Here is a 21,550-nt window from a genome sequence, read left to right as displayed (position 1 = left end):
TCAGCGAATCAGAGAGAAGGAAACCCCGCTGTCATTTAGCGTTTTGTTTGGCGGAATAGGCCGTAGTAATATTCAAAACACAATATAATACGTCGGATGTGTTTTCTATTTAAATACTTTATGATAAAGCGAGTCTATATAGAGTACACGGCTTTGTGCTTTTATCACCCTGGTTGCCCTGGCCTCGTTTTTGTTCGTTCTCTGTATTTTTAACAGGGCCTTGGCTTAGATTTCAGAAATGTAGCTTACGAGCTAATTTGACCTTCCTCTCTGGCTGTCGATTTTTTTTCTTGGTTTATTTGGTAAGAGTTGGAATGTAACGCTAGTATGCATTTAACGAGAAAGTGGTTATTTTTAATGCGATTTGTAAAGTGGCCTGCTATAATAGCTTATTTCGATACTTTTTTTGACCCTTACTGTTCATTATCTGCTCTTACCTCATTACAGCTCCGATATTAATCCGTTATTAATCCGATAAATTACTTGAAAGAATATATGTGTTTTTAAAATGTTCTCTTCTGTAAGACTTGCGAGGAACTTTCTTAATCACTTTCGACTCCCAGTCAAAGGGGAAATATTTGCTCACACCAAAGCCGCAGGTATGGGTTCAGGTAGGAATACTTTATATTATGAATTGATAACGTTAACTATGCTAAAATCAATAATTTAACCCGTTTATTAATTATAGGTTAGATTAAAAATGATACAAATATGTGTACATTACTTCATAGATAGTCATACCCATGTATTCGGTTCTAAACCAAATCATTCTTGAATAAAATGTGTTCATGTGCAAATAAAGACTGATTTGACGCTACTTCTATAAGGAAATAGAATACACGTTTTAAGGTGACTGCTAAAAAAAATCTCTTTTACAGCAATTTAATAAACGTAGTGGATTTAGTGAACCTTTGTTTCCCAGAAGAAACAACTTTACAGATCAAGTGTCACAAAAGAACAAGGTCAAAGGGTAACTGGAACTAAACCGCTGTCTTGATAGGACACTGGTTCGCTTTACAGATATACACTAAGATGTGAAAGTCAATGGACAATAAAACCTGGGACAGTGTTACTTAATATTAAACTTGCAGTATGATTTGTGTATTTTACAATGGCTGAAATTCATATATATTATATATTATTACTCCTGCTGCTATCAGAGAGAGGTGCATAGTAAGGATGTATGGATTGACACAAATATAATTTTTTTCTATTTTGAAAATCAATTCTTACATAAAAGCTTTTTCCCTGGTAATTTAAATGTTTACATGATTATGGGGAGCAGAACATGAATTACTATCAAGAAGGGCTTCCGATAAAGGGGGTGACAGTCAGGATTGGGCCAGCACCAAATATCAGTATCGGAATCGGCGATACCAACCTTGGTAGTAGATTGAGTCAGATTGAAAAGAAAATATCCATCTCTAGTGGACAGGACTTGAAGGGGGGAAAACAGGTGCTGGTACTCCCTTTGATATTCAGTACTAAGTGCTGGTACTCCCTTTGATATTCAGTACTAGATGCTGGTACTCCCTTTGATATTCAGTACTAGATGCTGGTACTCCCTTTCATATTCAATACTAGGTGCTGGTACTCCCCTTGATATTCAGTACTAGGTGCTGGTACTCCCTTTGATATTCAGTACTAGGTGCTGGTACTCCCCTTTATAGAATTTTGAAATTGTGGTGATAAAATTCGCCGAATGGGGGTGGGGGTCCCAGCTAATTTTGTCCCCAAGGTTTTAAAATACTGTGGTATACTGTAATACCACCCAAGCCTACTAAAGTTTACCCATTTCACTTCCGCGGACAAATGTATGTCCATGCACAAACCATAACAGCACCCACAAAGGTGAAGTATGAACTAGGCTTAACACACCAGTGTTAAAGTTGCTTGGTGGTGATGTTATTATCCGCAGTTTACACAGCAAACCTCAAAAATGCTACCAATCAATAATAAAATTCATTGTGAACAATTTGTTATGTAACGATTTTTATCAGTTGTTGCATCCCTAAACTTAATAAGTCTCTGATTACATGGAAGCACTGTACCATCATTCAGTTTCATATTAATAGCAGACAGTATGCACAGTGCTTTTAAATTACAGACAGAAGACTCCACACGTTATAAAGACTGCATTTACTTAATGAATGGAGAACTACCAGTATCACACATGACAGCAGACCAAAAGCAAAATATTGCTTGTGTTTAGATGATTTTCAGGTAAATGGTGTGCAGTTCAAAGCTCAAACCACATTTCAGCTTTTACTACTATTGCATTGACAGTGTCACATATTATGCCTGAAGGTTGTAAAATATTAACTTAACACACCTTTGAAAGACAGACAAGTTAAAGCAGGAAGCATTGAACCTAAAAACAGTCATGTCAAAAATATCTGTATCTGTAAGTGTGAGTCCTTCCTCAATACGGAATTTAATCCGCACAAAGGCTTATGGTTTTGACACTACCTCTGGTATGGCTTTAGGTGGGTAAGATTAATATTGTCATTTTATTGTTGTTGTTATATTTCTAGTACAAAATACGAACACTTAATTTTGCTATTAAAAAATAAGTATAGATGTATATTTAGGTTTCTTTTATATTCATGGCTTGTTAGATGGGTTCACCCAAGTAAATTTGGATGCAGTACAGTTTTATTCATATGTACAGTTCACGTTTTATCTTTGTAGTAGAAAAATTGAACGCCGCACTGTCTCTTACTGTTTTATGCTAAAAGGGTACCAGCAAGCAAACGTGGTGATCCTGCACAAGACCCTGGCCAATGACTTTGAAGCATTCTGCGATGTCAACCGAGGCCCCCTCCCCCTCCTGTACCGGAGTAATCCTGGGGAGTGGGGCTGCCCCCTGCTGGCAAAGAACGTGGACATCAGGTAGACCTCTCAGGAAAATGTAAAAAGAAAAGGCATTTTCAGTTGCATTCCAGCTGTAGGTTTCGTTTGTTCACTTTACTACAGTAACAACTTTGCCTACACCTTTTTTATACTTGTAAAGATAAAGGAACATTAAAGTGAAAAACTTAAAAGTCCTTAGTCCGTCACAGCGTGTCATTCAGCCCATTTTAGTTAAAGTGTCAGGGTGTAACTTATTTAACTCTACTAATTATTTTCAAGTCTTACACTTTGGTTGCATTCAGTGTTTTCTAAGCCAGTCCTTTGATCCTACTGGGAGCTGGTTAGGTCGGGTTAGTCTGGGGAGCATGCACTGGTGCAGCACGTTGCCACACCCACCATGGAAGGCGCAAAAATGTGGACTGTCTGGTAGGGAGCTGAGAGCGAGTAAAAACCTGGACCGGGAGTCTCCAAGGAGTGGATTGGGAAACACTGAGCTAGATGATAATTACTGTCCTATTTCTGTAGTGCAGGATCAGGTCCAGAAGAAAAGTCAGAGAAAAAAGTGCTCAGAGTAGTTGTTTGTTGCAAGGGGCACTGATAAGGCAAACTGATTGATGCCAGGTGGGTTAGATACCTGGGTCTGTCGTAGGCCTCACAAGTAGGTCTAAGGATAGAGAGACTCAAGCGCCAGAGTAACAAAGTAAATGTAAAGGATATTAGAAGAGACACAGAATCCCACCAGGCCAAGCCTACTGACCCCCAGCAATCCCTTATACATTCCTGATATTCAAGGCTGTAGAACTATAAACTATAAGGAGTCAGCAGAGAAGGTTGTGATGACCCTCTACACAGATCATTCGCACACATCTGTGATCAGCTCCCTAACCAATGGTTTAATTATAATGAATAAAGGTTATGATTCATCAATGACTCCTCTAATAATAAGTTCTCAGATTCTTTATGTAAAATACTGGCTCATGTAGATCCCCCTCCCTTTTATTGCCCTACAATAGTGGTTCTTAAACTATGGTGAACTTCTGGGCTTATTCAAAGGCATCAGTGTGTATAAAGATTGGTCAGAATGGTGGGTCTGCATTTCCTTGCCCTCCCCAACATTGATGTTACTAATGTTGGGGTCACAATAGGGTATCTTGGCATTTAATTATGGGGAAGAACATTTTTAAGCAAGGAAACACAGATGAAAAAGGAGGTACTTTCCTTCTTTCGTCAGAAAGATCACGATTTCTTCTGAAGGGTCGCCTTCTAACATACCTGCATGCAAATTTCTTCTCCTCAGACTGGACTGTCCCCAGTACTGTGTGTTTGAGGATGGCCTCATGGTTGCCAAGGTGTCCAGTCTGATGTCGTACACACTGCAGCTCCAAGACATGGTTACCTTCTACTTGGGCTGCAGTTTCAGCTTTCAGCAAATCCTGAAAGATGCTGGCGTCCCAGTTCGGAATGTGGAGCAGAACCGCAATGTCAGCATGTACAGGGTAAGAGCCAGAGTAAGAGCCAGAGTAAGAGCCAGAGTAAGAGCCAGAGTAAGAGCCAAGGTAAGGGCTGGGTTGGTACAAAGGGTACAAGTTGACACTATACCCTACACTAAGGGTTGGTAGAAAGGGTACAAGTTGACACTATACCCTACACTAAGGGTTGGTAGAAAGGGTACAAGTTGACACTATACCCTACACTAAGGGTTGGTAGAAAGGGTACAAGTTGACACTATACCCTACACTAAGGGTTGGTAGAAAGGGTACAAGTTGACACTATACCCTACACTAAGGGTATAGTGTAATACAAAAAGTAAATAGTCTAACACTAAGGGTAATAAGGTGGGGGCCCTAAGGGTATAGTGTCAACTTGTACCCTTTGTACCAACCCAGCCCTTACCTTGTTGACATGTTGACTATTTACTTTTTGTCCAGTAACAGACTGACAGTAAGATGTTACATCATTAATAATAAGGTGGGGGCCCTAAGTGCGGCAATTGATTTTTTCCTAACTGTATGTTTGGGGGGGGGGGCCCTGAGGGTGGTGGTCATCTGTCTTGGCCTCCACATGTTGTTGGGGTGGTGGTTGTGCATGGGGAGGAGAGGCTTGAACCCTGGTCCTGGGAGTGTGAGGCACTGTTGCTAACCACTACCCTACCAAGCCACCCCCCTCCTTTATTTTGATTTTGCCTGAATGTTCCTTCCTCACCATTAGTTGGGCACTGGTGCCGTTTCAGGTAAAGTAGGAGACCGAGTTGTCAAGTTTCTGTACTGGCTTGTGTGGCTTAGCTGGCTAAGTGTCTGTGCTTGTGATCAGAAGGTCATGGGTTCAAGCCCAGCCTTGGCCTACCTGTTGGTTTATAGGAAAAGAAGGGTTGTGTATTATTATTATAAGTCTTGCTGCTCTCACACTTGTTTAATAATAAGGTGGGGGCCCTAAGTGTGGCAATTGATTTTTTCCTAACTGTATGTTTGGGGGGGGGGGGGCCCTGAGGGTGGTGGTCATCTGTCTTGGCCTCCACATGTTGTTGGGGTGGTGGTTGTGCATGGGGAGGAGAGGCTTGAACCCTGGTCCTGGGAGTGTGAGGCACTGTTGCTAACCACTACCCTACCAAGCCACCCCCCTCCTTTATTTTAATTTTGCCTGAATGTTCCTTCCTCACCATTAGTTGGGCACTGGTGCCGTTTCAGGTAAAGTAGGAGACCGAGTTGTCAAGTTTCTGTACTGGCTTGTGTGGCTTAGCTGGCTAAGTGTCTGTGCTTGTGATCAGAAGGTCATGGGTTCAAGCCCAGCCTTGGCCTACCTGTTGGTTTATAGGAAAAGAAGGGTTGTGTATTATTATTATAAGTCTTGCTGCTCTCACACTTGTTTAATAATAAGGTGGGGGCCCTAAGTGTGGCAATTGATTTTTTCCTAACTGTATGTTTGGGGGGGGGGGGGCCCTGAAGGTGGTGGTCATCTGTCTTGGCCTGTTGTTGGGGTGGTGGTTGTGCATGGGGAGGAGAGGCTTGAACCCTGGTCCTGGGAGTGTGAGGCACTGTTGCTAACCACTACCCTACCAAGCCACCCCCCTCCTTTGTTTTAATTTTGCCTGAATGTTCCTTCCTCACCATTAGTTGGGCACTGGTGCCGTTTCAGGTAAAGTAGGAGACCGAGTTGTCAAGTTTCTGTACTGGCTTGTGTGGCTTAGCTGGCTAAGTGTCTGTGCTTGTGATCAGAAGGTCATGGGTTCAAGCCCAGCCTTGGCCTACCTGTTGGTTTATAGGAAAAGAAGGGTTGTGTATTATTATTATAAGTCTTGCTGCTCTCACACTTGTTTAATAATAAGGTGGGGGCCCTAAGTGTGGCAATTGATTTTTTCCTAACTGTATGTTTGGGGGGGGGGGGCCCTGAGGGTGGTGGTCATCTGTCTTGGCCTCCACATGTTGTTGGGGTGGTGGTTGTGCATGGGGAGGAGAGGCTTGAACCCTGGTCCTGGGAGTGTGAGGCACTGTTGCTAACCACTACCCTACCAAGCCACCCCCCTCCTTTATTTTGATTTTGCCTGAATGTTCCTTCCTCACCATTAGTTGGGCACTGGTGCCGTTTCAGGTAAAGTAGGAGACCGAGTTGTCAAGTTTCTGTACTGGCTTGTGTGGCTTAGCTGGCTAAGTGTCTGTGCTTGTGATCAGAAGGTCATGGGTTCAAGCCCAGCCTTGGCCTACCTGTTGGTTTATAGGAAAAGAAGGGTTGTGTATTATTATTATAAGTCTTGCTGCTCTCACACTTGTTTAATAATAAGGTGGGGGCCCTAAGTGTGGCAATTGATTTTTTCCTAACTGTATGTTTGGGGGGGGGGGGGCCCTGAGGGTGGTGGTCATCTGTCTTGGCCTCCACATGTTGTTGGGGTGGTGGTTGTGCATGGGGAGGAGAGGCTTGAACCCTGGTCCTGGGAGTGTGAGGCACTGTTGCTAACCACTACCCTACCAAGCCACCCCCCTCCTTTATTTTGATTTTGCCTGAATGTTCCTTCCTCACCATTAGTTGGGCACTGGTGCCGTTTTAGGTAAAGTAGGAGACCGAGTTGTCAAGTTTCTGTACTGGCTTGTGTGGCTCAGTTGGCTAAGTGTCTGTGCTTGTGATCAGAAGGTCATGGGTTCAAGCCTGGCCTTGGCCTGCCTGTTGGTTTATAGGAAAAGAAGGGTTAAGGGTGGTGTATTATTATAAGTCTTGCTGCTCTCACACTTTAATAATAAGGTGGGGGCCCTAAGTGTGGCAATTGATTTTTTCCTAACTGTATGTTTGGGGGGGGGGGGGGGCCCTGAAGGTGGTGTTCATCTGTCTTGGCCTGTTGTTGGGGTGGTGGTTGTGCATGGGGAGTAGAGGCTTGAACCCTGGTCCTGGGAGTGTGAGGCACTGTTGCTAACCACTACCCTACCAAGCCACCCCCCTCCTTTGTTTTGATTTTGCCTGAATGTTCCTTCCTCACCATTAGTTGGGCACTGGTGCCGTTTCAGGTAAAGTAGGAGACCGAGTTGTCAAGTTTCTGTACTGGCTTGTGTGGCTTAGCTGGCTAAGTGTCTGTGCTTGTGATCAGAAGGTCATGGGTTCAAGCCCAGCCTTTGGCTTGTCTGTTGGTTTATAGGAAAAGAAGGGTTAAGGGTTGTGTATTATTATTATAAGTCTTGCTGCTCTCACACTTGTTTAATAATAAGGTGGGGGCCCTAAGTATGGCAATTGATTTTTTCCTAACTGTATGTTTGGGGGGGGGGGGGCCCTGAAGGTGGTGGTCATCTGTCTTGGCCTGTTGTTGGGGTGGTGGTTGTGCATGGGGAGGAGAGGCTTGAACCCTGGTCCTGGGAGTGTGAGGCACTGTTGCTAACCACTACCCTACCAAGCCACCCCCCTCCTTTGTTTTAATTTTGCCTGAATGTTCCTTCCTCACCATTAGTTGGGCACTGGTGCCGTTTCAGGTAAAGTAGGAGACCGAGTTGTCAAGTTTCTGTACTGGCTTGTGTGGCTTAGCTGGCTAAGTGTCTGTGCTTGTGATCAGAAGGTCATGGGTTCAAGCCCAGCCTTGGCCTACCTGTTGGTTTATAGGAAAAGAAGGGTTGTGTATTATTATTATAAGTCTTGCTGCTCTCACACTTGTTTAATAATAAGGTGGGGGCCCTAAGTGTGGCAATTGATTTTTTCCTAACTGTATGTTTGGGGGGGGGGGGCCCTGAGGGTGGTGGTCATCTGTCTTGGCCTCCACATGTTGTTGGGGTGGTGGTTGTGCATGGGGAGGAGAGGCTTGAACCCTGGTCCTGGGAGTGTGAGGCACTGTTGCTAACCACTACCCTACCAAGCCACCCCCCTCCTTTATTTTGATTTTGCCTGAATGTTCCTTCCTCACCATTAGTTGGGCACTGGTGCCGTTTCAGGTAAAGTAGGAGACCGAGTTGTCAAGTTTCTGTACTGGCTTGTGTGGCTTAGCTGGCTAAGTGTCTGTGCTTGTGATCAGAAGGTCATGGGTTCAAGCCCAGCCTTGGCCTACCTGTTGGTTTATAGGAAAAGAAGGGTTGTGTATTATTATTATAAGTCTTGCTGCTCTCACACTTGTTTAATAATAAGGTGGGGGCCCTAAGTGTGGCAATTGATTTTTTCCTAACTGTATGTTTGGGGGGGGGGGGGCCCTGAGGGTGGTGGTCATCTGTCTTGGCCTCCACATGTTGTTGGGGTGGTGGTTGTGCATGGGGAGGAGAGGCTTGAACCCTGGTCCTGGGAGTGTGAGGCACTGTTGCTAACCACTACCCTACCAAGCCACCCCCCTCCTTTATTTTGATTTTGCCTGAATGTTCCTTCCTCACCATTAGTTGGGCACTGGTGCCATTTTAGGTAAAGTAGGAGACCGAGTTGTCAAGTTTCTGTACTGGCTTGTGTGGCTCAGTTGGCTAAGTGTCTGTGCTTGTGATCAGAAGGTCATGGGTTCAAGCCTGGCCTTGGCCTGCCTGTTGGTTTATAGGAAAAGAAGGGTTAAGGGTGGTGTATTATTATAAGTCTTGCTGCTCTCACACTTTAATAATAAGGTGGGGGCCCTAAGTGTGGCAATTGATTTTTTCCTAACTGTATGTTTGGGGGGGGGGGGGGGGCCCTGAGGGTGGTGGTCATCTGTCTTGGCCTCCACATGTTGTTGGGGTGGTGGTTGTGCATGGGGAGGAGAGGCTTGAACCCTGGTCCTGGGAGTGTGAGGCACTGTTGCTAACCACTACCCTACCAAGCCACCCCCCTCCTTTATTTTGATTTTGCCTGAATGTTCCTTCCTCACCATTAGTTGGGCACTGGTGCCGTTTTAGGTAAAGTAGGAGACCGAGTTGTCAAGTTTCTGTACTGGCTTGTGTGGCTCAGTTGGCTAAGTGTCTGTGCTTGTGATCAGAAGGTCATGGGTTCAAGCCTGGCCTTGGCCTGCCTGTTGGTTTATAGGAAAAGAAGGGTTAAGGGTGGTGTATTATTATAAGTCTTGCTGCTCTCACACTTTAATAATAAGGTGGGGGCCCTAAGTGTGGCAATTGATTTTTTCCTAACTGTATGTTTGGGGGGGGGGGGGGGCCCTGAAGGTGGTGTTCATCTGTCTTGGCCTGTTGTTGGGGTGGTGGTTGTGCATGGGGAGTAGAGGCTTGAACCCTGGTCCTGGGAGTGTGAGGCACTGTTGCTAACCACTACCCTACCAAGCCACCCCCCTCCTTTGTTTTGATTTTGCCTGAATGTTCCTTCCTCACCATTAGTTGGGCACTGGTGCCGTTTCAGGTAAAGTAGGAGACCGAGTTGTCAAGTTTCTGTACTGGCTTGTGTGGCTTAGCTGGCTAAGTGTCTGTGCTTGTGATCAGAAGGTCATGGGTTCAAGCCCAGCCTTGGCCTACCTGTTGGTTTATAGGAAAAGAAGGGTTGTGTATTATTATTATAAGTCTTGCTGCTCTCACACTTGTTTAATAATAAGGTGGGGGCCCTAAGTGCGGCAATTGATTTTTTCCTAACTGTATGTTTGGGGGGGGGGGGCCCTGAGGGTGGTGGTCATCTGTCTTGGCCTCCACATGTTGTTGGGGTGGTGGTTGTGCATGGGGAGGAGAGGCTTGAACCCTGGTCCTGGGAGTGTGAGGCACTGTTGCTAACCACTACCCTACCAAGCCACCCCCCTCCTTTGTTTTGATTTTGCCTGAATGTTCCTTCCTCACCATTAGTTGGGCACTGGTGCCGTTTCAGGTAAAGTAGGAGACCGAGTTGTCAAGTTTCTGTACTGGCTTGTGTGGCTCAGTTGGCTAAGTGTCTGTGCTTGTGATCAGAAGGTCATGGGTTCAAGCCTGGCCTTGGCCTGCCTGTTGGTTTATAGGAAAAGAAGGGTTAAGGGTGGTGTATTATTATAAGTCTTGCTGCTCTCACACTTTAATAATAAGGTGGGGGCCCTAAGTGTGGCAATTGATTTTTTCCTAACTGTATGTTTGGGGGGGGGGGGCCCTGAGGGTGGTGGTCATCTGTCTTGGCCTCCACATGTTGTTGGGGTGGTGGTTGTGCATGGGGAGGAGAGGCTTGAACCCTGGTCCTGGGAGTGTGAGGCACTGTTGCTAACCACTACCCTACCAAGCCAACCCCCTCCTTTATTGATCCCTGTAATGGATCAATTGATTTATTGATTGATGTAATGGAAAGTTGAGGTAGAGTGAATATTAGTATGTTCTGTGTGGTTGTAATACACCAAAATGCAACACATGCTTCTATCCAAATCGAGTGCTATTGTACATACACTCAGTATCTAGTTTATTATTTACCTCTACGTATTACCAGCTAGGCTTCAAGAACCACTTCAAAGGTAGAGGTGTTCAGCGATGGCTTTCTGCAGACCCCTGTTGTACTGAGGAGTTTATTTTTTACGCTTGTGGCCTTCCTGTTGTCTAGTCTGACCATTCTCCTGTGATCTTCTGCAACTGAACTGCCACAGACTGGATGTGTTTTTGTATATCGCTCCATTTCCTGTAGACTCTAGATATTTTAGTTTGTGAAAGTCACAGGAGAAACAGGCTGTTTGCCTTAATAGCCGATGTACCTAGAAGTGGTCGTTCATATTGTTCTTTGCCATTCTGTAAGGTACAGTATTTTAGTTGGTATATTGGTTTCTGTTGTTCTTGCTCTTTGAATATTGAATCTTTTGGAACAATCGTTTCCATCTTTCAGTTCCTTACCTACAACACCGCCTGGTACCTTGAAGCGTTTTTCTTGTTCTAGCCCTGAGTGTTATCTTGTGGTGCTTAACCCAGACCTCAGTGCCGTGTGTGGGAGTGGGCCAGTTCCGCTGTCCACTGGTGGTGACGATGCTGCCGGTGCCCAGGGAGAAGCTGGATGCGGCTTCGCAAGTCACACACCTGGCTCCGCTGGCACACGGAGCGCCCATCCACATTGGGGACCCAGGTCAGTGCACTGCCTTCTGGGATACAGGGAGCGCCCATACACACTGGGGACCCAGGTCAGTGCACTGCCTTCTGGGATACAGGGAGCGCCCATCCACATTGGGGACCCAGGTCAGTGCACTGCCTTCTGGGATACAGGGAGCGCCCATACACACTGGGGACCCAGGTCAGTGCACTGCCTTCTGGGATACAGGGAGCGCCCATCCACATTGGGGACCCAGGTCAGTGCACTGCCTTCTGGGATACAGGGAGCGCCCATCCACATTGGGGACCCAGGTCAGTGCACTGCCTTCTGGGATACAGGGAGCGCCCATCCACATTGGGGACCCAGGTCAGTGCACTGCCTTCTGGGATACAGGGAGCGCCCATACACATTGGGGACCCAGGTCAGTGCACTGCCTTCTGGGATACAGGGAGCGCCCATACACATTGGGGACCCAGGTCAGTGCACTGCCTTCTGGGATACAGGGAGCGCCCATCCACATTGGGGACCCAGGTCAGTGCACTGCCTTCTGGGATACAGGGAGCGCCCATCCACATTGGGGACCCAGGTCAGTGCACTGCCTTCTGGGATACAGGGAGCGCCCATACACATTGGGGACCCAGGTCAGTGCACTGCCTTCTGGGATACAGGGAGCGCCCATACACATTGGGGACCCAGGTCAGTGCACTGCCTTCTGGGATACAGGGAGCGCCCATCCACATTGGGGACCCAGGTCAGTGCACTGCCTTCTGGGATACAGGGAGCGCCCATCCACATTGGGGACCCAGGTCAGTGCACTGCCTTCTGGGATACAGGGAGCGCCCATCCACATTGGGGACCCAGGTCAGTGCACTGCCTTCTGGGATACAGGGAGCGCCCATCCACATTGGGGACCCAGGTCAGTGCACTGCCTTCTGGGATACAGGGAGCGCCCATACACACTGGGGACCCAGGTCAGTGCACTGCCTTCTGGGATACAGGGAGCGCCCATCCACACTGGGGACCCAGGTCAGTGCACTGCCTTCTGGGATACAGGGAGCGCCCATCCACATTGGGGACCCAGGTCAGTGCACTGCCTTCTGGGATACAGGGAGCGCCCATACACACTGGGGACCCAGGTCAGTGCACTGCCTTCTGGGATACAGGGAGCGCCCATCCACATTGGGGACCCAGGTCAGTGCACTGCCTTCTGGGATACAGGGAGCGCCCATACACACTGGGGACCCAGGTCAGTGCACTGCCTTCTGGGATACAGGGAGCGCCCATACACACTGGGGACCCAGGTCAGTGCACTGCCTTCTGGGATACAGGGAGCGCCCATCCACATTGGGGACCCAGGTCAGTGCACTGCCTTCTGGGATACAGGGAGCGCCCATACACATTGGGGACCCAGGTCAGTGCACTGCCTTCTGGGATACAGGGAGCGCCCATCCACATTGGGGACCCAGGTCAGTGCACTGCCTTCTGGGATACAGGGAGCGCCCATCCACATTGGGGACCCAGGTCAGTGCACTGCCTTCTGGGATACAGGGAGCGCCCATCCACATTGGGGACCCAGGTCAGTGCACTGCCTTCTGGGATACAGGGAGCGCCCATCCACATTGGGGACCCAGGTCAGTGCAATGCCTTCTGGGATACAGGGAGCGCCCATACACATTGGGGACGCAGGTCAGTGCACTGCCTTCTGGGATACAGGGAGCGCCCATCCACATTGGGGACCCAGGTCAGTGCACTGCCTTCTGGGATACAGGGAGCGCCCATACACATTGGGGACCCAGGTCAGTGCACTGCCTTCTGGGATACAGGGAGCGCCCATACACATTGGGGACCCAGGTCAGTGCACTGCCTTCTGGGATACAGGGAGCGCCCATCCACATTGGGGACCCAGGTCAGTGCACTGCCTTCTGGGATACAGGGAGCGCCCATACACATTGGGGACCCAGGTCAGTGCACTGCCTTCTGGGATACAGGGAGCGCCCATCCACATTGGGGACCCAGGTCAGTGCACTGCCTTCTGGGATACAGGGAGCGCCCATCCACATTGGGGACCCAGGTCAGTGCACTGCCTTCTGGGATACAGGGAGCGCCCATACACACTGGGGACCCAGGTCAGTGCACTGCCTTCTGGGATACAGGGAGCGCCCATCCACACTGGGGACCCAGGTCAGTGCACTGCCTTCTGGGATACAGGGAGCGCCCATCCACATTGGGGACCCAGGTCAGTGCACTGCCTTCTGGGATACAGGGAGCGCCCATACACACTGGGGACCCAGGTCAGTGCACTGCCTTCTGGGATACAGGGAGCGCCCATCCACATTGGGGACCCAGGTCAGTGCACTGCCTTCTGGGATACAGGGAGCGCCCATACACATTGGGGACCCAGGTCAGTGCACTGCCTTCTGGGATACAGGGAGCGCCCATACACACTGGGGACCCAGGTCAGTGCACTGCCTTCTGGGATACAGGGAGCGCCCATCCACATTGGGGACCCAGGTCAGTGCACTGCCTTCTGGGATACAGGGAGCGCCCATACACATTGGGGACCCAGGTCAGTGCACTGCCTTCTGGGATACAGGGAGCGCCCATCCACATTGGGGACCCAGGTCAGTGCACTGCCTTCTGGGATACAGGGAGCGCCCATACACACTGGGGACCCAGGTCAGTGCACTGCCTTCTGGGATACAGGGAGCGCCCATCCACATTGGGGACCCAGGTCAGTGCACTGCCTTCTGGGATTCCTAGCAGTGGATTATCAAATCCGTTATTCGTCATCCTCTGGATGAGTCTTTGCACCCATGGTTACCGTGTTGCCGATGAGTCCCAGCTGTTGTGTATCTGCATCACACCCGCAGCTCCACTCGGGATACAGGATCTGTCCCAACCGGAGTACGGCGATGCAGTGGACCCTGCTCCAGGGGATGTCCCTGTCTTCTGGGCTTGTGGGGTGACTGGTATTGAAGCCATCACGAGCTGCAGTGAGTAACGTGAGGATTATCAGAAGATTCAAAGCTAAGAACTCCCTGTACTGAAACTTATGCCCTTAGTTTTACATCCAGTTTTCCCAGTTAGTGGGCAGTTTTTATACCCCTTCGTAACAAATGGCTGCAGTTACAGCATAGTAAGGCAGTATTTCCGTGAGGAACAGTAACAGTGAGATTCTAACTCGCCTTCGTTTTAGCTCATCCTCAGTTTGTCTCTACAGAATCCCCGCTGGCATTTTCCCATGCACCCGGCTGCATGTTCCTCAGCGATCTGGAGACCTTGTCCACCGCGCCTCCTTCTGACCCCAAGCAATGTGCCCAGACCTTCTGCATCTCCGAGAAGCTGCCGCACTACAGCCTGGTGTCCAAAGCAGCCGTTCACCAGATCCAAGACCTGGAGCACCTCATCGGAGAAGACCCAGGTATCCCACAAAGCAAGAATGTTCGTGAGCACAATGAGCGAGACGGATTAACTCCTGCGAATACACAGCAATACTTACACCATCCCATCTCCCTCTACTGGTTTTCTATACTGGTACATAAAAGCAAACTTTGGCACACCTATATGCTGTCCATAGACAAAAATAGGTTAAACTGTTAAGCTGCTGTAGTTAACTGAAGATAATCATAATTGATCCTTTATTGATCCCTGTGGGGAAATTCTTTTTACGCCTCCCACAACTTGCTCTTTGTAGAGTAAGTTGTGCGCAAAGGGCAGCCACCCGCAGTAGCGCCCAGGGAGCTGGGGGTTAAGGGCCTTGCTCAAGGACCCACAGACATACTGAGGCTGGGTTTGAACCGGCGACCTTCTGATCACAGGCACACAGGCTTAGCCCACTGATCCACACGCTGCCCCCATGTGAAATCGGAGAAATGAGAAAAAGACCTGAGTCGGTGTTTTCCTTGTACCGATGCTCTGCTCTGCTCCAGGACAGAGGGGTATCCAGGCCCTCTTCATCCAGGATGAGCTCCTGAAGTCCTGCTTGTCCTTGTCTCACGCCTCCTCTGTGCTCATCACCACCGGCTTTCCTACCCACTTCCAACACGACCCCCCCGAGGAGACGGACGGCCCCCCTGGGGCTGTGGCCATGGTAGCCATGCTGCAGGCCCTCGGGAAGCGCGTGGCCATCTTAACAGACCAGCGCGCCCTGGACATGCACCGAGGGATCATGGAGGATGCCGTGAAGAAGGGTGAGAAGGACGACACTGGGGTGAAGTGCTGGTGTTGCTGGAGTCCACCTGCTTAGGTGCTGGTCAGGCCGTCTATATTTGTCTGCAGCATTCCCAGATATCTCAGTGTCCTAGTCCTTCTAAAACGGAACATCTTGTCTTCATTTTTTATATACATTATATCCATCAATCTCTCTCCTGTAACTTTATAGGGTTGTGGTAATTTTATACATTTGCTCAAACTTTTTAGTTCAGCAGGGCTGTCTTTCATCATGGGATGTAAGATAGAGTATATTTAGATTTAGAGTATATTTAGTAACACCATCTCTCTCCTCTATAGTATTAATTATCATGAAATTGTTAGGGATTTGAAAGCCTTTGAATGCTGTTCCTATGTAGCTGTTTTCTATCAAAAAGGGAAGTATGTGACTATGGCACTTGACTGTAAATCATGAACAGATCAGATTATATAATAGAAGGAACAGTAGCAGTGTTTGACTTTAGCTATAAAGTAATTAATATATAATAAATAATGTGAACACACACTTCACTGTATAACACTGAGGTCACTCTCCAGGTATAATAAAGACTGAAGTACCTCTACTCAGCTTCCAAAAAACATCCTCGGAGTCTGCACTCCACTTCCTGTGCCACGATGGGGACCCTGGGAAGCCCAGGTCTGCTCGACAAGGCCTAACGACTGTTTCTGCAGGATCACTGCCAGTCATGCTAGCTTTGCGGCAACAAGTCCAATCATAACACCAGTTAAACTTTTTGCACGAGTTAATGAAATGTTCTTTGCTCATTTTATCGACTAAAATAAACAAACAGTTCTTATCCTTCAGAAATTAGTAATATAGTTCTCTGGGGTTACCTTTAATTAAAAAAATAATAAAATTTGTTTTTTGGGTTAGGATTGTGATCTCATGCCTTTTCATTATTTTGTGATTGCTGCTATTTTCAGGTTTGACCACTTGGTGGCGATAGAACGTAGTGGCAGAGCAGCAGATGGGAACTATTACAACATGAGGGGAATAAACATCAAGCACCTGGTGGACCCTATAGATGACCTCTTTGTAACAGCCAGCTCCATCCCCGGGATTAGCACCACAGGTACAGAAATGCACAAAACGTCCTCTGTTATTTTGCTGCACGGAAAAATATGCCGACTGTGTTACTGTCTTATAAGCAGACCTTTATTATCAACGTTGCGTTTTTTCCTTAATAGTTACTGTACATGAAGAGGTTGATCGATATGGGTTTTTCAGTGGCCGATGCTGTTTTTTTTTTGGGGGGGGGGGCATGGTGATATTAGACCGTTTTTTTTAAAACAATATCAAATTAATGACATAACTGTACTTAAAATATTAAACATTAATAAGACACAAAAACTCTAAATATGAATCACAATTTAAATAAAGGCATGCAGCATTTTAGAAGTAACAGATAATAGTAACAAAATTGTTTCAAAATTGAGATTGTTTCGGCTTATTTGTGATGTTATCCATCAACTGAAACTGATTTAAAACAGCAGACGTTTCTAACTCTTACCTTTGGTCATCGCGCAGGTTCGCTGTAGGGTCTGTAAAGCACAGCACAGTCGGGGAGAGTGTTGCGTGTGGCTGTGTGTCAGTCATGCACAGCCATCACTATATCAGCCATGCAGTCGGGTAATGCTGATTGCCATAGGATGCTTAAAAATCAGCCAGTTTACTTACATGCAGGCTCCACGCATGGACAGATCGCTGGTAGGAATCTCACCCATAGCCTTGGAGATGTGAGGCCATAATAACTACTAAGACACGACGCTGCCCTAAGTTAAACAGTTTTTGCTGATATCCATTTGTCATATCAGATGTAACAGAATTAAGATCTATAAGACACTTTTTAGGATGACATTGTGAGTTATTGGTCACCTCCAGGTAACCCAGTTTCCTTCTGCAATACAAACACTGGCATTCCATTCCAGTGTCCCCTCTTTTCTGGATTATATCTGGATGGATGGATATCAGACTTCTTATTGCCTAATTAGTCTTTATCTCTATTTCACAAGCAAATCCTTGGCTCCGAAGTATTATTGAATTATGTCTTTAGTATGCACTTGGATCGCCTTTGGTTCTTCTACGATGGGCATTGCTAACAAGGGGTCCGTCGATCTCACAGGGATAGGGGACGGGGGCAACGAGCTGGGCATGGGCAAGGTGAAGGACGCTGTGAGGACATACATGCCGAACGGGAACCTCATCGCCTGTGACGTGGCCGCCGACTTTGCCGTCACTGCAGGTAGACCCAAGCCCTGGCACGTTTTCGGCCCGCCCTCTTTCCTCCGACCTGCTGTAGGCATAACATCAAAACTGTATCTAAGGCTTCAGACCTCACCTTCAGAGGTCTTGTAGAGCCCATACCTCAATTGATCAGAGCTGTTTTGGTGGCACGATATTAGGCAGGTCGACACTTTTCTGTATTGTTTCGTTGACTTTGTGTCATGGTCTAGTGAACCTTCTTATGCTTCTACAGTAAACAGACACCTGGCGGCTGGGGGGGGGGGCAGGGGGCATCATGGCCTCATGCTTTCCCTTTGTGTATTTCTTTCTGGTGATCCAGGTGTGTCGAACTGGGGCGGATATGCGATAGCCTGTGGTCTATACATCCTCAGTCTCTGTCCGGTCCATGAGAGGTACCTCCGGAAGGGTCTGGGGACTCCGCCCTCCCCTGACCAGCAGGAGATCTGGGCAGCCAGCCTTCCCACAGTTGATAAGGTATGACGGCCCCCTGTCCTTGAACTTCATGTCGATGGGCAATGAGCATGGTGACCACAGAGCTGACACGTCTAGCACAGCACTAGCATGCTACAACAAAGTCAGTCAAGAGAAAGTAATATTATCTCTTTCTCATCACGTAGACCGAGCCATATCAGTTGGTAGGTTTCACACTTGCAGTAGCACTAACAACAGCTTTGCAACTTGTATTTGTTAGTGGTCTCGAGGCAGCAGACATCTTCCACAGATGTAAAGCCATTGGCAATGACCAAATGCAAGCTCATCTTGTTCTCCCCTAATTCTCTGCCACTAGGAGGAGGACTTCTTGTCCATCTTGGTGAAGTATGGTGTCCGCAGTGGCAAAACAGCAAACCTGGGCCTGGAGGTGGACGGTCTGCCCTTTCATCCCACCCACGCCACCATCATTCAGAAGATGCGAGACATTACCTATTTCCCCAACCCACCACTAGCCTGAAATACTTGCTAAAACTACTCTGACCTCAGGTCCCTAGTAGTAATACTGAGAAGAGGTTTAGACCAGAGAGGAAACACTCTACTAAATGTACAGTCAGACTAACACGAAAAAATATTGAACTCTCATTCAGATCCATTGTACCTGCTCAGTGCAAGAATCAATAAATTTGCTTCTGGAAGAGAAGTGAATTTGCAAGGCATTTTTAAAATAACCTTGACCCCTGAATTTGTGTTGCTAAACCAGTCTGGTGTGGGGTGGGTGGGGTTGACCCCCCGTTTTACTGAAGTGCAAAATAGAGGAAGGTACTTATTTTATGCAAACTCCATTTGTGTTGTTATGACAAGAAATAACCAGTACATTATTACTTGTTATCGCTAATGCATACTTGCAAACCAGTTATGTCAATTCTTGTTTGTAATACATCGTTAGCTAGCATGATTGTCGCGTATCTTGGTATTTTCAAATGCATCGCCATTGTGGAATGCCCCACAATATAATTCACGATTGAAAATACCAAAGTATACCCAATCTAGAGTGGTATGTTGTATTATCTGGTCATACTGCTTTACTCTGCAAAGTAAGTTAGTTTCGCTTTACTCTGCAAAGACACTACATATTTTTAACTCTAGTGTGATTGTATCTTAAACCATTTAGTGATATGAGGTCTTTTTTTTTGTCACTCGAAGTGCTACAGTAGTCAACATCACTGTTGCCCTTCTGCTAATTTGGTAGAATTTAGCAGAAACACCATTTTCAAGACCCGGGAAGACATTCCTCACCCTAAATGTGTACTAATACAAAGTTACACTAACAAAACCAAAGCTGTGTTATCATATCATAAAGCCAAGCATGTTAATCCTGAGGATCTTACTAAATTAATTCTGATCCTCTTCCTGCTTCTACTGCCTCATTTGATGTCTTAGTTGGCCAGTACTATGACCATTTATCCTCTGAATTTTTTAAATAAATAATAATTGATACTTTATTGATCCCTGTGGGGAAATTCTCTTTATGCTTCCCCCAACTTGCAATTTGTAGGCAAGAGTAAGCTGGCTGTGAAGGGCAGCCACCCGTAGTGGCGCCCAGGGAGCTGGGGGTTAAGGGCCTTGCTCAAGGACCCACAGATATGCTGAGGCTGGGTTTGAACTGGCAACCTTCTGATCACAGGCACAGCTCACTGAGCCACATGCTGCCCCCTTTTAACACCTTGTCAACTTTGAAACGGTTTCTTTTACTATTTTTTGTTTGAACGGTTTCTTGTACCCATATGCCTCCCTGATATACACCAGAACTTCACAAGTTCGCGGCCTTAGGCTGGAGCGGTCATATGCTAAAACTGGACTTACTGCACACAAGCGCATGTATTCATAACATACACTTCATTACAAAATGCCCTCTCTGCAGCCAAAATTGCTTAATGTGCAAATATCATCAGTGCAGGTTAAGGCAATACAAGAACTCTGTTTTTTTTTCTTTTCAAATAATATTCACTTATTTAAACTAATTATTCGTAAGTCCACTGCATCAACCTGTGAGTTGGATCCTGTGCCTACAAGAGTAGGTACAGCATGCTTGCCTACTATCATTTCCTGGATAACAGTCACAGTGCCTCACTCACCACTGGTAGTTCCCCACCCCACACTGAAATTTTCCCTCACTAGACCTACCTTTAAAAAAACCTGGCTTCAGACCCTGATGATTGTAATAATTATCAACATATTTCCAATCTGCCATTCAATTTTGATATTCTTGAAAGGGTTGTTGCATCTAAACTTCAATTTCACCTTGATAATACTAATGTCTTTGTATTATTTCAGTCTGGTTTTCACTCCAAATAGCACTTAAACTGACCTACTTAAGATCACTAATGACCTCCATGCAGCTGAGTGGTCTACTCTCTCTCCTTATCGTCATTAACCTGCTTTTGACACTATATCCCATCAACTCATTATGGAATGACTGGCTAGCATTGAAGTCTATGGTACTGTGTATTGATGGATTGATTCCTACTTCACTGATGGGACACAGTATGCTGGAATACAGAATTACCTGAGAGTTCAGTAGTTTGCCATGGAGTTCCACAGGGTTCAGTATTAGGGCCACTCCTCTTCATCGTTTACCTGTCTCCCTTGGCATTATCCTCCGTCACAATGCAGTAACCCATTCACATTTGTGAACATGCCATTTGCAAGTTTGGTTATTACCGATTTGGCCGTGAACAATTAAACAGGATCTTGCAGATGATGCCTAAGCCAAAAAAACAATACTGAAAATGATTCAGATTACATAACACCGTATAAATCATAAAAATTAGTAATACATAACATCTGTTAGCGTAAGTACATACTACATCTTTAATATTAAAAGTCTTGGTGTGGGTACATCACGTATCTGTCTCGGTAACCAACCTCACATTGCTTGCAGTGACTTTTAAACTTTTCAGTACTGTTAGTTTTGCATGTTTAATAATGGGTCCAAAATGTACTGCTCCCAGGCTGTAGTTAATCTGTACATACAGCGGCTTAGATAGTTTGTATTTAATATAAAAAGGTCTAGATAGGAAATAAAGCAATATTACATGCAATTGTACAATACAGTATTTGTTTAGAAATTGGTAATAGACTTGTTATATTATCGTTCAGGCTAGCAGACTTGTATGAGTTGAGGTTATGGGTGAACAAGTATTATTCATGAATTTTCACATTCGCAGGGATCTTCCGTCTCTAACCCTCGCAAATGTAAAACGGTTACTAATATTCATTGTTACTGGTATGCTGATGATATGCAACTCTACATATCTACAAAACCTATTTCCATTCTGCCCCCAGTACCCCCATTGCATGTCTCTCAGACCCAACAATAATAAACTATTCCTCACTGGGTCTACATCGACATTGGCAAAAATACATAGCTTC

General features: G+C 46.6%; 1 protein-coding gene across 3 annotated transcripts; it reads left to right on the top strand.

Annotated features, from left to right (window-relative positions):
* Window positions 1–6: 6 nt before the first annotated feature.
* On the top strand, window positions 7–19,620 carry dglucy (D-glutamate cyclase). Of its 3 annotated transcripts, none has more exons than XM_023827466.2 (12): window positions 7–599; window positions 2,739–2,892; window positions 4,151–4,349; window positions 11,118–11,268; window positions 14,103–14,225; window positions 14,453–14,653; window positions 15,162–15,422; window positions 15,979–16,078; window positions 16,366–16,514; window positions 17,565–17,684; window positions 18,006–18,160; window positions 18,474–19,620. In XM_023827466.2, exons 1-12 carry the CDS (start codon window positions 509–511, stop codon window positions 18,633–18,635), a joined length of 1,866 nt encoding a protein of 621 aa, XP_023683234.2. In that variant the 5' UTR covers window positions 7–508; the 3' UTR covers window positions 18,636–19,620. The 3 variants fall into 3 exon arrangements, with proteins under 3 accessions (XP_023683234.2, XP_023683232.2, XP_023683233.2); XM_023827464.2 differs by having other exon boundaries at window positions 8–611; XM_023827465.2 differs by lacking the exon at window positions 7–599 and adding an exon at window positions 2,344–2,486.
* The last annotated feature ends 1,930 nt before the right edge of the window (window positions 19,621–21,550 follow it).

Source organism: Paramormyrops kingsleyae, chromosome 14 (assembly GCF_048594095.1).
Source record: "Paramormyrops kingsleyae isolate MSU_618 chromosome 14, PKINGS_0.4, whole genome shotgun sequence".
Classification (NCBI taxonomy): Eukaryota; Metazoa; Chordata; class Actinopteri; order Osteoglossiformes; family Mormyridae; genus Paramormyrops; species Paramormyrops kingsleyae.
Note: the sequence above shows the minus strand (reverse complement) of the source record. Positions and strands in the feature narration are given on the sequence as shown.